Here is a 16423-nt window from a genome sequence, read left to right on the forward strand (position 1 = left end):
TTTGTAGTTAATTTTTACTCAGCTTTGGGTAAGGAATGAGACAACAGGTCTGTAAACAAGATATTGCAGTATTTTAAAACAGGGCAATGAGTTCTGGAAGTTGCCTCTAAAAGAAAAGAATTAAGGACAACTTCCCAGGCATTAATCAGGACAGGGAATAGTCAAGTTAGAAAAAGATTTAGGAAGATTATCTATAGAACATCAGGTGGTGGCTGTCTAACAAGCAAAACAGAGATATGTAGGCCTGGAAATGAAAGGAGTAACAGAAGCATGAGATACCCACAGCTACACCCAGGTAGGGTCTGAAAACTGAGAAAGCAGCAAAGACAGAACACCTCAGCAAACAGTCAATTTTCAGTAGCAGAGCTCAAGAATGAGATTAAAACAGCAGTACAGAAAGGAAAACCAACACCATAAAAAATCAAAAAGTTGGCTGGATGTGGTGGCTCACACCTATAATCCCAGCACTTTGGGAGGCTGAGGCAGGATGATCATTTAAAGCCAGGAGCTCAAGACTAGCCTGGGTAATACGGCAAAACTCCGTCTCTATAAAAAATGCAAAAATTAGCCAGGAGTGGCGGCACGCGCCTGTAGGCTCAACTACGTGGGAGGTTGTGGCAGGAGGATCATCTGAGCTCAGGAGTTTTTTTGAGGCTGCAGTGAACCATGATCATAGCAGTGCACTCCAGCCTGGGTGACAGGATGAGATTCTGCCTCAAAAACAAAACAAAACCAAAAAAAACTACAAAAATTGAGTTTCTTAGCTGCACTAGCCACATTTCAAATGTTCAATATACATGTGGCTGGTGGCTACCACACTGGACAGCTCAGACAGCAAACATTTTCAACCACATATTCTATTTGAAAGAGTTGACCTAGTCTTGCATTCCCAAATATAAATAGACAACTATAAACAGCAAGCATCTGAGAAACCCAGTAACATGGATATGATGCACTGAACTCAAACCAGAAAAAAAATATTTAACATGAAAAAAACTAAAAACCCAAATTCTCAAGAGTATTTCTAGTAAATCAGTCATAAAATCACAAAAAAGCTATGAAAAATTAAAAGCACAGCACCCAAAATAAAACTTGGAATAGGTGGATGAAATGAACATAGCTTTAAATATCAGGGAGTTGAAAGAAGATGCCAAGGGATTCTCCCCAGAGTCCAGTGTACACTTAAATACTATCTAACTACCGTACTCACTAATTTACAAGGCAAGACAGAAAAAGAATAGAACCAAAAAACATCTAACAGGAGTTCCAAAAGGAGAAAAGTTAGAAACAAGTAAAAGAGAAGAAAAAAAGAGTGTGGCAGATGACTCTCCAACGGATAGTGTCAGACAAAAAAGCACTAAGCATTCAGGGTATTGTCCAGGGTCTTTAGAAAATTAAAATGTTGGCCAGGAGTGGTGGCTCACTCCTGTAATCCCAGCACTTTGGGAGGCCAAGGCAGCTGGATCACCTGAGGTACAGAGTTTGAGACCAGCCTGGCTAACACGGTAAAACCCCGTTTCTACTAAAAATACAAAAAATTAGCCAGGTGTAGTGGCGTGCGCCTGTAATCCCAGCTACTTGGGAGGCTGAGGCAGGAGAAATTGCTTGAACCCAGGAGGCAGAGATTGCAGTGAGCCAAGATTGCGCCATTGCACTCCAGTTTGGGCAACAAGAGCGAAACTCTCTCTCGAAAAAAAAAGAAAGAAAAAATATAATAAAAAAAAAAAAAACGCATTAATTAGAAGTAATGAAAAAAGGCCTACACTTACAAAGTGAGATTTGTGAAGTTTCAGATCCAAGGATAAAGAAGGAAAAACTAAACTTTCAACCTGTGTGGTAGAGTAAATTAGGAGTCATACATCCCAGTGGGTACCTATGAAAAAGAACTAGGATTGATACCAGCTCCGCGTTTCTAACATTGAACGGTAATCAGCATTTTAGAAATATCTTCAGGAAAAACAAATATTCAAGGATAAATGATTTTTTAATATAGCCAAAAGATAATTGAATTCAGACCTGAAAACAAAATGAAGACATTTCCCAATATGCAAAGTCTTAGATTACAATTCACAAAAAAAAGTTATAAGTCTTTTTTTTTTTCTTTTTTTGAGATGGAGTCTCACTCTTGTTGCCCAGGCTGGAGTGCAGTGGCATGATCCAGGCTCACTGCATCCTCCGCCTCCTGGGCTCAAGTGATTCTCCTACCTCGGCCTCCCAAATAGCCGGGCGCATGCCACCACACCCAGCTAACTTTTGTATTTTTAGTAGAGACGGGGTTTCACCATGTTGGCCAGGCTGATCTCTAACTCTTGACCTCAGGTGATCTGCTCACTTTGCCCTCCCAACGTGCTGGGATTACAGGAGTGAGCCACCGCACCTGGCCAAAAGCCCTAAGTCTTTAAGCAAACATATGTAACAGACAAAGCAAAATTTTTAGTGCTTTTAAAAATGAGAAATGAAATCAACTATGCTAGAAAATTATCCCATCTGTCAGAAAATCCTAAATCAAATAAAGATACAAAAGACTTACTACATATTATTCATTACATAATTAAAAAGCTTGATCTACTGACAGAGAGCTTTGTACCCAACAGGAAATACATTATTTTCAAATATCCAAAAAATACCGACAAAGTATCCAGAGATAGTAACAATCCTAGTTCCAAAAAGCCAAGAAAATTAGAAACAGAAAGCCTAACAGTCATTTACAAAACTGACTCATTTAGATTTTTAAAATACACTTCTTAATAGATCTGGGTTTAAAAAAAAAAAGACAAATCAAAACTGAAATTACATTTAGGCTTGAATAAAAAATGAGATATGACTCTTCAACTTTCCATCAAAACCTATGCAATATGAACAAAGCAGCGAAGTTTACAAAATTTACATGTTTAAATAAATAAAATTGGTCAAACTCAAAGGGGAGTTTAACGGTCTAAGTACATCATTCTCTTTTTCCAAAATAATTAACACTGGCATTTATTTAACAGCTATATAAAAAAGGAACTCTCATAACTATGCAAAAATAAAAAATTATTTTCGTTTTAGGTAGTAGTACTTTCGGAATTAATTATTATTTTAAAAAAATCAAAGTATCATAACTGCGATTCAGGTTATCTGAGCATATCATATTAAATATGAATGCTTAGAAGACTGTCAAGGACCCAGCAGGCAGTAGAACAGAAACCAGCCCCAATAACCACAGGAAAGGCTGAAGGCAGCAGAGAACAGTACTTCTAGCAGCCTGTCACTCTGTACCCCAACTTCTCCAGCTTTCTTCCGTTACAGTGAATCTTCACAATCAACAGGCACACAATTCTATGAAGTCAGAACAAATTATTAAATGCAGAAATATTTTATCATGATCCTCTCTTCATCCTAACCAAAGTATTCCCAGGATATCATAATTCACTAGTATTTCTTTTTCAGCTACCAGAAAAGATTAGTTCTATGAATATAGAACGGATCAGAACCTTTCGGAAGATGCCAATAGTAGTAGGTCATGCTCTTCTGGCACACTTTCATACAAAGTCAGAAGTAATTAAACCCTACACAGAAAGACTAGCACTATCTAAATATATCAACCACACACATTCTAATTTTCCTTTAAGATGCAAATACTCCTAAGGGTAAACTTCAAGAAATCTTTTGTTAACACCTAAGGTCGGCCTAAGTCTACTTTACTAACTTGGGGAAAGGCTATTTTTCAAACCGAGATAAAAGCTAAATGAAATTTACCACTGACGTGTCTCAGGACAGCTTTTTGCTAGAGACGAGGGGTTATGGTGGAAATGTAGTACCTAAGTACGTATTATCTAAAGTAACACCAGTGGCTCCAGATACTACCCAATATAATATATCTCACTGGCCTGTCCAATTAGAAACTTCTCTACTGCTAGGCATTAGATGCCCTTGCCACAGGATATTAAGTTAGCTATTTAATAGCAATCACTTACAAATCCTATCTGTGAATCTAGGACTACAGAGAATTCTTTGAAACAAGAACATATTACACGATTTGCCAAATAACCACTCTAATAATCAGATTAATGATAAAACTTACATTCCTTAATGTCCGATTCAGAGTTCCTCTTCCCTTCTGTGTACTCCCTAAATCTGCATTTATAAATATTTAAATTAACCCAGTGTTTATTTTAAAATTGTTTTCTTTTTCTTTTTTTAGACCGAGTTTTGCTTTTGTTACCCAGCGTGCAACGAAATGGCATGATCTCAGCTCACCACAACCTCTGCCTCACAGGTTCAAGCAATTCTCCTGCCTCAGCCTCCCGAGTAGCTGGGATTACAGGCATGCACCACCACGCCTGGCTAATTTTGTATTTTTAGTAGAGATGAGGTTTCTCCATGTTGGTCAGGCTAGTGTCTCCCAACCTCAGGTGATCCGCCTACCTCGGCCTCCCAAAGTGCCAGGATTACAGGCATGAGCCACCGCGCCCGGCATAAAAATTCAGTTTTCTAGGCTCCATCAACTATTGCTTTGATTCTGGGTAATGAGGATGGAGTCAAGGAAGCTATAACTTTAAAAGCTTCTCAAGGGAGCCTAATAAGCAGCCTAATTTGGGAACCATTACTCTAAACTTGCACTGCTTTTTTTTTTTTTTTGAGACAGAGTCTCACTCTGTCACCCAGGCTGGAGTGCAGTGGTGCAATCCCGGGTTCAAGCGATTCTCCCGTCTCAGCTCCTCCAGTAGCTGGGATTTATCGGTATGCACCACCTGGCCCCAGCTAATTTTTGTATTTTTAGTAGACACAGGGTTTTACCATGTTGCCCAGGCTGGTCTCAAACTCCTGAGCTCAGGTGATCTGCCCACCTTGGCCTCCCAAAGTGCTGGTATTACAGGCGTGAGTCACTGCGCCTGGCCGTTTTCTGTTTTTTAACCCTTACATCTATCCCCAAAAATCTCTGAAGCACAAAGTCCTGGAGACGGGCAAGTTCCAAGTTAGAATGTTCCCACAGCCCACATCATGTAGGTCTCATTTCGCAAAGTGTCCAGCATGTTTCTTCCTAACTCTAAACAAAGCAAGCAGCAACAGCTTTAGAAGAAGCTACAGATTGCTAATCTGACACTAAATTTAATCACAGGAGTAACAGCAAGCCTAATCTACTCTGTCACAGTCTGGGCACTGAGGTAAATGCTTTAGAAGTGTTAGATACACACAATCTCATTTAACCCCGCAAGAATCCTACAGGGATGGACACAAACACTCAGAAATGAAGTAGCATGTTAGGTCACTTAGCTATGAGTGCTGAACCAAAACACAAACCTAACTAAAAAATGATTTTCCTAATCAGCTAGAAGTATAAAGTAGGTATCAATATTCCCTAAGCCCCAAATGAAAACTACTTCTAGTCAGTCCTCTAAGATTGAGAGTCAACACCAAGAATTTGTTTAATCCACTATGCAAATATTAATACAAGCTTAAAAAAAGGGAACACAATGTGAAACAATTTTACCAAAAAATCTGGAAAGAAGCTGGACTCAGTGGCTCACGCCTGTAATCCCAGCACTTTGGGAGGCTGAGGCAAATGCATCACATGAGGCCAAGAGTTTCAGACCAGCCTGGCCAACATGACAAAACCCCATCTCTACTAAAAATACAAAAATTAGCTGGGTGCGGCAGTGTGCACCTGTAATCTCAGCTATTTGGGTGGCAGGAAAATCACTTGACCTGTGGAGGTGAGCTTGCAGTGAGCCGAGATTGAGCCGCTGCACTCCAGCCTGGGTTGACAGAGAGAGACCCTGCCTAAAACAACAACAACAACAACAACAACAAAAACAAAACAAAGAAAACCAATTCTGGAAGGATTACAGAATACATAGTTCAAGGACCCATTAACTCCAATCTTGCTTTGCATAAATATGGCATTTCAGAAGTCAAGCATACAAAAAACTTTCTTTAGAGAAATAAAAATAAGTGTAAAAGTCAGGCCAACAGAGCGATCACATTCTTCAGAACTGCATTGTCCAAGTCAACAACCACCACTCACATGTGGCAATTAAACACATGAAATGTGGCTTGTCCAAACTGAAAATGTGCTGTAAATATTAAACAGACACTGGATTTCAAAGATCTTATACAAAAAAGGGAATATAAAGTATGTCATTAATAGTTTTTAAGGTATCAATTACATGTTAAAATATTTTTTATGTATCAGCTCAAATATACTAAAATTGATTCATTTTTACTTTTAAGCAAAGCTACTAGAGAAGTACACATACAGTTTGCATTTGTGGCTAACATGTTTCCACTGGACAGTGCTGCTATAGAACCCTGTTACTTGAGTGAAGCATAGGCATCACCCGAGATCTTGCTAAAAGGCAGATCTTTGGAACCCACCCCAGAATTACTGACTATGGTATCTCCAGGTGCTTAGTATACACATTCAAGTTTGAGGAACACTAATCCAAAATACTGTAATTTCATTCCCTTAAATTATAACAATCCAAACTTTTTCTATCTATCCATTTAGTGAAATGCTATGAAGTTTCAGGCACCATTCTAGGTCACAGGAATACAAGGTGGTTAAAACATTAAAACTCACTTCCTCTTCTGGTGGAGCTTATATTCCACAGAAGGCAGGCAAACAAAAACTAAAATACAGTCAGTTCTGCTGTAACATTTATTTCCAAATACACAAATTTGTTTGAAAGCTGATATATCAGAAAACAGCAAATTTCCCACCCATGTGTATTTTCACCTGTGAGAAACACTAGTTTACATCAAGCTGCACAGGAATTCGCAAGGCACAGATACACACAGCTAAAACATCTAATAGCTATCTTAGTTCATCATGAATTATGAGTCAGGTCCATCCACATTTGATGTTACAAGTTTTTGTTTCATATCAGGTATCTTCCATCCATCACTTCACAGTAATTCATGAGCTGCAACCCTTCCGATGAGTGGCCACTTCCACAGGAAGTCAGATTTTGGTCAAGGTAAAGTGCCATTTATTGCGGTGCTAAAGTATTCCTTAACTATTTTATATATATAAAATTAAGTTACAATTTTATTAGGTTCTTATCTTTTAAAATATGTCACTGACAATGTTTTGGTTACTGTGCTCCTAACCCCTTTTCCCCATAAATTGGTCTGGTGCAATTTTGCACAGCACAGTGACCTTCAGGAATGCCCATGTCATGTTCTAGTACAATGACTATAAGTAAATCATAACAGGTCACCTTCACACAAGGAAGGAACAAGCAGGGGCAAGGAAAGACAATGATGAGAATGACTGTTTCAGGGTGTTCAGCAAGGGCAGAGAAGGCCCTGTGAGAGGGCGACACCTAAGCAGAAAACACATTACTGAAGTGAGTGAGCACAGTAGGAGAAATATAAAGGTGCATAATATGCAGAACACCCGAGACAGGAACAAACTTCTGACTGCAGGGCCAGTATGGAGAGAGTAGCACAAACAAGAAGATAGCAGAAGAGGCTGAAAAAATACCCAGACACCAGATTACACAGGATCTATTATAAGTCTTGCTAAGAAACAAGGAGTCACTGGAGGGCCGTGAGCTTGAGAGAGATGTGAGGTGACTGGCATTTTAACTGGATCACTCTGGCTACTGTGTGGGGAAACAATTATATAAAGCAAAATGAACTCAGGAACATGAGGGGGCTCTTGCAGAATTCAAGCTGAGAAAAGCTGGTAGCCAGAACTAAAATGATAAAGTAGTGAGAATTAGTTAAACTTGGAGTATAATTTGAAGGCAGAGATAAAATTTTATGTGAAGAGACTTCCAGTTTCAACAACAGTAGGCTAAATACTTTATAATTTCATCAGTACAACAGGAATAATACTGATCAGCCTATTTCAAAGAGCTACTGTAGTCAGATGAGAAACAGTATAGAAACCCCTTGAAAATTATAAAGCATCGTACAAATCCTGAAAAAGACTGTTCATAGAATATATTTACAAGCGGCCGGGCGCGGTGGCTCAAGCCTGTAATCCCAGCACTTTGGGAGGCCGAGACGGGTGGATCATGAGGTCAGGAGATCGAGACCATCCTGGCTAACACGGTGAAATCCCGTCTCTACTAAAAAATACAAAAAACTAGCCGGGCGAGGTGGCAGGCGCCTGTAGTCCCAGCTACTTGGGAGGCTGAGGCAGGAGAATGGCGAGAACCCGGGGGGCGGAGCTTGCAGTGAGCTGAGATCCGGCCACTGCACTCCAGCCCTGGCGACAGAGCAAGACTCCGGCTCAAAAAAAAAAAAAAAAAAAAAGAATATATTTACAAGACCCAAATAACTGGTTTTGTCAGGAGGTGGAGGTCGCAGTGAGGTGAGATTGAGATCGTGCCACTGCATTCCAGTCTGGGTACAAAGTGAGACTCTGTCTCAAAACACACACACACACACACACACACACACACACACACAAACTGGTTTTGTATGATTAAATTGACAACAAGTTATATCTAATGCCTGGTATAGCAACCCAAATACACAGGTGATTTCCATCTTCACTCTTTCCAGCATCATTTAACAAAATGATGCACTACCCCCCGCCCCAACAATTCTGCACAACAGAATAAGGTAACAGATGCTTAATAGAGACAAATTAAAATACATAAATTTCCTGTGAATTACAGACCAAAACCCTAAGTATGTTACACCAAAAATTTTAAATATTTCTTGCACAACTAGAAAACAGTTCAATTAAGAACTGTCTTAAAGGATCTAAGGATCTAAGTGAACTCATTCCAAAATATTCTTATGATTGTAAAATAGAAATACCATTAAATCATAAACAATACATAATAACCATCTCTCTAAAAATATAAAAAATGTTAAAATGTGATGATGAGAAGCCGTAAGACAAATGACTTGGTGCTGGTGTTCAAATTTAAAAATTTACATGCACAGATGCTTACATCACAGACACCGTTTTCTAAAATTAAAAAAACCGCTGAAGAGTTGGAACATTAAGACTGCTACTCCTTCAATCTTATTCCATTTCTTTTGAAACAGAGTATGTTTCCTGTGTTTTCTAAATTGACCAATGGAAATCCAGTGCAAACACTTCTGCATAGTATTATCTTATCACTGAAAATAAATCAATTAAAAAAGGTCACGTGTCACTATTTTTACTAGACAAAAAATACTTAACATTAGTCAATAGTATTAAAATCCAAACATTAGTATATTAGATTACATACAATATTTTCACTTTGTAAACAAGTCTTTAGATATGAGGGATTAAGAGAAAATGGACTTTTCCTAGTGAAATTTGTGTCATGCTTCCATGTCAAAACTTATTTTTGGAAATAAAACACTAATGTTGACAACTGGGCCTAGAACTACACAAATACATTTTATCAGCATACTATAATTTGGCACATTGTAACCACTGAGGGAAGATGGATGAAGATATTAGGAGGATAAAAGCAAAAATACCTTCAAACTAATTCATGCCATAGTAACCACCACCAAATAAGCTTTCAATACAAAAGTGTTTCATCTCTGACAATGTACAACAGTTACCAAAGTTAGAGAACTAGTTTCTAGACGCAGCTGTCGCTATCTCTTCAATTTTATTAAATTTTCCCTCATTTGTAAAACTGCGAAATAAGGATACCATCTGTTGTCTTCCAATGTCAACATGAATATCAAAAGCAACTGTTAATTTCTATAGTACTTTCTATACATTTCTAATGTTAGTAATTTCTAACATTACTAACGCAAAGCATACTTCAAAGTCATCTAAACAAGGAAAAGACCATGTTGCTCAACTGCCAGTCTATTATTCAATGTGAAAGACTCAAACTTTACTAATTATATTTTTTAAAAAAAGACAAATTGGCCGGGCGCGGTGGCTCAAGCCTGTAATCCCAGCACTTTGGGAGGCCGAGGCGGGCGGATCACAAGGTCAGGAGATCGAAACCATCCTGGCCAACACGGTGAAACCCCGTCTCTACTAAAAAATACAAAAAACTAGCCGGGCGAGGTGGCAGGCGCCTGTAGTCCCAGCTACTCGGGAGGCTGAGGCAGGAGAATGGCGTGAACCCAGGAGGCGGAGCTTGCAGTGAGCTGAGATCTGGCCAGTGCACTCCAGCTTGGGTGACAGAGCAAGACTCTGTCTCAAAAAAAAAAAAAAAAAGACAAATTATCGCCAAATAATCCCTACTAACTCCTTCAAAATGTTAACAGTAACTTTTGTTTGAAAGTTAGGGAGATGAAAATACATTTCCAAATTTTTCCAAAGATATAGCTAAATGACAAGATAAAAACTTCACTATGGGCCAGGCGCGGTGGCTCATGCCTGTAATCCTAGCACTCTGAGAGGCCGAGGTAGGCAGATCACTTGAGGCCAGCAGTTTGAGACCAGCCTGGAAAACACGGTGAAACCCTGTTTCTACTAAAAATACAAAAATTAGCCTGGCACGATGGTGCATGTTTGTAATCCCAGCTACTTGGGACATTAAGGCAGAAGCATCGTTTGAACCCAGGAGTCAGAGGGCGCAGCCAGCCGGCATCACACCACTGCACTCCAGCCTGAACGACTCGTCTCCAAAAAAAAAAACCAAAAAAACCCTAACGATTGTACCTTAAGGTTTTTGCTTTTGGTTACTTTAAACAAAAGATTGTATGTTTATAGACAGATCACAGACTATATAACAGTAACTAATTTCACAAAAAAACCTTTTAATTATACTCTCATATAACCTCTCTTAAATTTACAATACACACTATTTCTTTTAATAAATCCTAAAGGATAAAATCTCTAACTCTTTATACACGTTATGTCACAGCAAGTCTTATTTTAACTAATAAGGTTTTGGGAGTAAAACTCTCACAATCCCCGATTTCTCATTTTTTATAGTATACCTGAAAGTCCTTTCATACATTACTTCCGAACGAGCATTTTTCAATGAAATTCAAGATGCTAAGAAATCTAGTAATTACTGAAAAATGCTGTGATGCCAGTAAAGCCTAATCCTAAGGAAAACAAACACTTTACAAGTTCCACATTTGTTTAACTTGCTTTGTAAAATACAAGTTACAAATCACAGCATATAGGTTATTAGTAAAGAATATCATTAAATCTTAAAATAAAAAAATAAGAAATTTGTAGTTCAATGAATATAATAAGTAACTTGCTGTAACCTTAAGTTTTTTACATGCTTAGAGCTTAGATAATCCAACTCACTTGCATTTGATTTTTGGTAATGGTCTTGAACTTATACACATTAATTCTTTTTTCTTTTTTTAAAAGAGACAGGTCTCACTCTATCAACCCAGGAGAGAGAGTGGTGGCACAACCACAGCTCGCTGTTAACCTCAAACTCCTGGGCGCAAGCAATTATCCCACATCAGGTCTCCCAAGGAACTGGGATTACAGGCACTAGGACTACAGGCAGGCATCACCACACCAAGCCAATTAAAAATTTTTTTTTTTTTTTTTTTTTTTAGTAGAGACAGGGTCTTGCTATGTTGCCAAGGCTAGTCTCAAACTCCTGGCTTCAAAGGACCCTCCCATCTCAACCTCCCAAGCAACCAGGATTACAGAGATGAAGCAGTGCCTGGCTGCTTTTTTTTTTTTTTTTTTAAAGACAGGGTCTCACATCGGTTTCCCACGCTGCAGTGCAGTGACACAATCTCAGCTCACTGCAACCTCCACCTCCTGGGTTCAAGTGATTCTCCTGCCTCAGCCTCCCTAGTAGCTGAGATTACAGGCACTCGTCACTGTGCCCAGCTAATTTTTATATCTGTATTAGAGATAGGGTTTCACCATGTTGACCAGGCTGGTCTCAAAACCTGACCTCCGGTGATCTGCCCACCTCAGCCTCCCAAAGTGCTGAGATTACAGGCGTGAGCCACTGAACCCACCTGAATTCATTTTTGGATAAAAATCCAAAGTAGTTTATAATGTCTGCAATAAAAATCATACATATACACTTTTAACAAGTTAGTGCCAAACACATCATTAGCAATAAAAGAAAAAATAAAACACCAAAAATCAAATTATGACTAAATATCTCAGTATTAAATGAGGAAAAATCACCATTTTACATTTTTTAAAGACAGTATTAATATCAAAGATTTACTCTCAATTTCAGAATGGAGATATATCTCATATTATTATTCCCATATAATTTAAAGGAATATGGCTGCCAGGTCTGTTAGAGATGGTAGAGACAGGAATGGAACTGCAGTATTAGCTGGAAGACTCCAGAAGACAACAAGCAGCTAGAAAGAAAATCAGAAAGTGGGGCCTAACTTAGCAAGTGATTAGATCAGAAAAACATCAAGTTTCTTGCAAATGAAGCTAAAGAAACATCAGGAAAGATGCAAATTTTTAAAAACGAAAAGTTAACAAGTACCTGGAGTTCACACAGGCAGAAAAATGGAAAAAAACAAAGTGAAGAAAAAATAGGTACAGAAAAAGTAAGTGGCTAAGAGTCAAAAGCATTTAAGAATAGCTTCAAGGCCAAGATCACATCTTGACTCCCAGGGGTATTACACAAATGTTGGCACATAGTAAATGCCCCAGGTTTGCTGAATGAATAAGCAACAGAATGTTCTTGGGATTACTTCACCTGTAAAAGAACTGGCTGAGCAAGGTTTGCTGGAAATGATTGAAAGCATTTATAAAGTAAGTTTCTTTGAATGAAAAACTGACTTCTTGCATTTGGGAATATACTGGATCACAGTCACTAAAATAAGAGCCAACCTGGAAGAAGATGAGGTGTCATATCCTATTTTGTTACAATCACCAAATTTTTCAAAATACAGTACAGTATAGTACAACCAATACCTCCTCTCCAGGAGCTAACATTTGAAATGAAATCTGCTATAGAAGAGTGGTTGACAGTACCATCTCGGGCTTTATATAACACTATGGAAAACATACCCACAAAACTGATAACTCTAAAAGTTTAATTTTGCACCCCAATAACTTGTAACATTTTAATAATCAAATACACCTGCTACTACTGTTACAGACAAAAACGTGGTTTATCTGCATAAATAGCACTAAGCTATAACTACATTCAATAGAGAACTACTTTCTTCTCATCCAAATTATTCAAACCCAGTGCAATCTTCTGACCAGTATTAATTTTCTCAAACCAGTAATTAGAGGAAGACAATGTTTCTCAATATACGATCACAATGAATAAAGCTGATTTCTATCATAGGAGGACAAAAGGGACCAGAAGTTGCAAGGTATTTTTTTTTTAAAGTAAGCAAAATATTGAATTAGTTGCCAACAGGGGCAAAAAGTCACATGATACTTTACTGAGTTTTCTTGGAACCTTTTAATATTGTAAATCTACTTAAGATATATTATCTAAGTTGAGCAACATGTTACAGTAGGAAAGAATATAGATGTCTTTACTAAAATTGCTTTGTTCCTTAATGCATGCTTTTGACATGAAATGTAATTCTGGCAAATTTAGGGCAAATTAAGTCTGAAAATAGTTACTGAGAATTGGTTTTGTTTACTCATTCTCAGCCTCCTACAACAAAGAGCTTGAGGCAAACTTATAATTGAAGATATATGACTGTACAAAAGAAATCAGACTAACTTTTAAAAAGAATATTTCAATGAACGAGGTATCAAAATCACATCACCGAAACTGGAGAATACTGAAAATAAAATGTTCACAACAAAAAGCAAGAATGTATCCTCTAAGTAATGAATAATTTTAAAATCTGGGTACTATCCTGAAAAAACACACTGAGTTTTAAATTCGTAATTTACCATCGTAATTAGAAAACAGATTTGAACACCTTAAAAAGCAACAAACTGAAGCAACAATAAGGACTTCAAAATAAACTTAAATCTTTGTAAGTCCAAAGTTCCTTTCTTGGATAAACGTCCTGCATTTTCCCATCCTTAACAAAGCATGTTTTAAACTGTATTCATAAATGCCTTCCCTTGTTATCAGACACTAAAGTCCACTTTTTTTTTGTAATGGAGTCTCACTCTGTCACCCAGGCTGGAGTGCAGTGGCACCATCTCACGCTCACTGCAACCTCCACCAACCAGGTTCAAGTGATTCCCCTGCCTCAGCCTCCTGAGTAGCTGGAACTACAGGCGCCTGCCACCACCACCACCACCACGCCCAACTAACTTTTGTTTCTAATAAGAGACAGGTTTTCACCTGTTAGCCAGGCTGGTCTCGAACTCCTGACCTCAAGTAATCTGCCTGCCTTGGCCTCCCAAGTGCTGAGATTACAGGCGTGAGCCACTGCACCCGGCCTTAGATGCACTTTTTAGATGCTCACATCAGCATCTTACTTCTACAGTAACTTGTTCCGAGTAAAAAAAAAAAAAAAAATCGATAGGATTAAAACATTTTAATGACACAACCGAACAGTAACTTTTCAAGCTAGAAATACGCTGCCACCTATTGTTTTATATAGAGCTATTATTAAAAATATATGTCAAAGTTTCAACAAGAAAGATACTCACCACCATCCCTCTCTCTAACTCTGTGAGTATGAACATTTTTGGCCTTACTGTGACCTGTGCTGTCACTGTATTTGTTTTCAGGACTATCAGATCTCCGCAACATTTTATTTGGTGGTGAAGGATCTGCGGCGTCTCGCATCTTTTCATGTCTGTGATCACCGCTACTGGGGTGACTCTTCGATGAATACTTAAGTGCCTGTAAAACATCACCCCCCCAAAAAAAGAGAGAAAGAATTGAAACCTTAAACTCCCTAAACTAATTTAAACATAAATTTTGGTGTATTATCATCAAATTTCATGAACTTATTAAAATTTCCACTTTCTGCTTTACTCTTCAAAGTTTCTCAGACAAAAAACCTAATGCTTAAGTGTTACAATAAGACTCCTGCTACAAATCATAATAGTAAACATTAAAAAAGAAAAAAAAATACTCCATTATCTTATAAATAAATCAAACCACCTTGGCACACTGATTCTGAAAAAAAAAGAAATTTGGCTGGAAATATTTAAAATCATTTTTTGACAGTCAGAAGAAAGCTAGAAATTCAGTACTACTATAATCAATTTCTGCTCTACAGCTGATATACACAAACACATATATAAATAAGGACATGCATACTTCTGCAAACCTACAAAAAAAAAAAAAAAAAAAATCCACACACTGGTTTCTCCAATTCTTTGATTCAAATAAGGCATTTCAGACGTAACTTCCTTACTCTCACACGTGTGGGAAACAATTTTAAGGTATAAAAATATTGACCAAAATAAACCAATGTGAGTACTATTTCTAACCAAGCATAACGCACTCAAAGTAATGGTTTAGCTTTATTCTAACACATATCTTAGGACAACCATGATGTACTTAGTCTATTGCAATGTGTAATTAGCTAGGCTTTGGAGAACAGATTCACTAAGGTTTAATTTTTGACATATCCAATGTTTTACACATCAGAGGACGGTGTTTTCAAATTCAGCTGTATAACACAACTATCAGGTAGAAATCTATTCTCTGGGCCTTTAAGACGTAGAAAGTGTTTCTGTAGTTATCTGATGGTTAACAATCATTTATGAGGTTTGCTTCCTGAAAACTGGGGCCACTTCTATCATAATTCTTAGAACTTTACACGCAACGACTGCAGTAACAAAAAAAAACCCACCTACCTAGAACCACCTACATTAGAATGATTATCCAAGTACCCAAAGACCTCAATTCTTACAGAAACAAAAGCACACATCTTTTACTTGTAACGCAATTAAGTATACCAAAATATGAAAAGGAAAAGAGAACAGTACTTGAAAGTTTTAAGTCATTTAGCTATTTATCCCAAGTCCTTCACTTAATTTTAGTATCTTTACATTAACTTTCAGTTCCCCCAACACAATAAATAAATAAATAAGCCTCGGAAGTCACCTATCATCTCATCCCATCGATTCCTTCACCCGCAAATAATCCAGTCAGGTCTTTCTGGCTGCCAATGATTCTTTTTTCCTAAATCAGCGAACTCCCTCCAGTCACCTGTCAAAATAAGTCACTAAACCTTGCTGGAGAGCACTAATGGAACCAAACCTCGAATTTTAAGGGGACCTGCGGTGCTAGTTTCGGATGTGTTGCACCGAAGGGCCTGTATCGACTTCTGAGGCCTGCGCTCGAGTAGCAGTCCCTCCCTTCCCCCTCCGGCCCCTTCCAATCCCTCCACCCCGGCCTCGGCTGGTACCTGGTAAGGCTGCGAGTCCCCCCTCCGGTCGTGACAGCTGAAAAACAGGAAGAGAAGACAGCGACATAAGACACGGCGGGGGTGGGGGGGCCGGGGAGGAAGAAAACGGGTCCCCCGCCGCCCCTCCCCGCGGGAGACCTACCCAGCGCCCCGGCGCCGAGCCCCGCGCGCACACGGCGCAAACCCGGAGCCTCCGGGAGGGCCGGGGAGGGCAAAACGCCGCAAAGCCGGCCCCCCCCCCCCCGCCACACTCTGTTCCCGCCCG

At 38.6% G+C, this 16423-nt stretch overlaps 1 protein-coding gene across 1 annotated transcript in view; it reads right to left on the bottom strand.

Annotated features, from left to right (window-relative positions):
* The window catches only part of WAC (WW domain containing adaptor with coiled-coil), a 91075-nt gene extending 74690 nt beyond the window's left edge, over window positions 1–16385 (bottom strand). The window contains exons 1-3 of the mRNA XM_017861695.1: window positions 16301–16385; window positions 16159–16195; window positions 14444–14639 (exon numbers count right to left, since the gene is read on the bottom strand). Coding sequence (XP_017717184.1) covers window positions 14444–14582 — 139 coding nt within the window. The 5' untranslated portion in view covers window positions 14583–14639; window positions 16159–16195; window positions 16301–16385. The remainder of the gene's footprint in view (window positions 1–14443; window positions 14640–16158; window positions 16196–16300) is intronic.
* Between the last annotated feature and the right edge of the window lie 38 nt (window positions 16386–16423).

The sequence above is a fragment of the Rhinopithecus bieti genome, unplaced genomic scaffold, assembly GCF_001698545.2.
Source record: "Rhinopithecus bieti isolate Rb0 unplaced genomic scaffold, ASM169854v2 scaffold_58095, whole genome shotgun sequence".
In the NCBI taxonomy this organism is placed as follows: domain Eukaryota; kingdom Metazoa; phylum Chordata; class Mammalia; order Primates; family Cercopithecidae; genus Rhinopithecus; species Rhinopithecus bieti.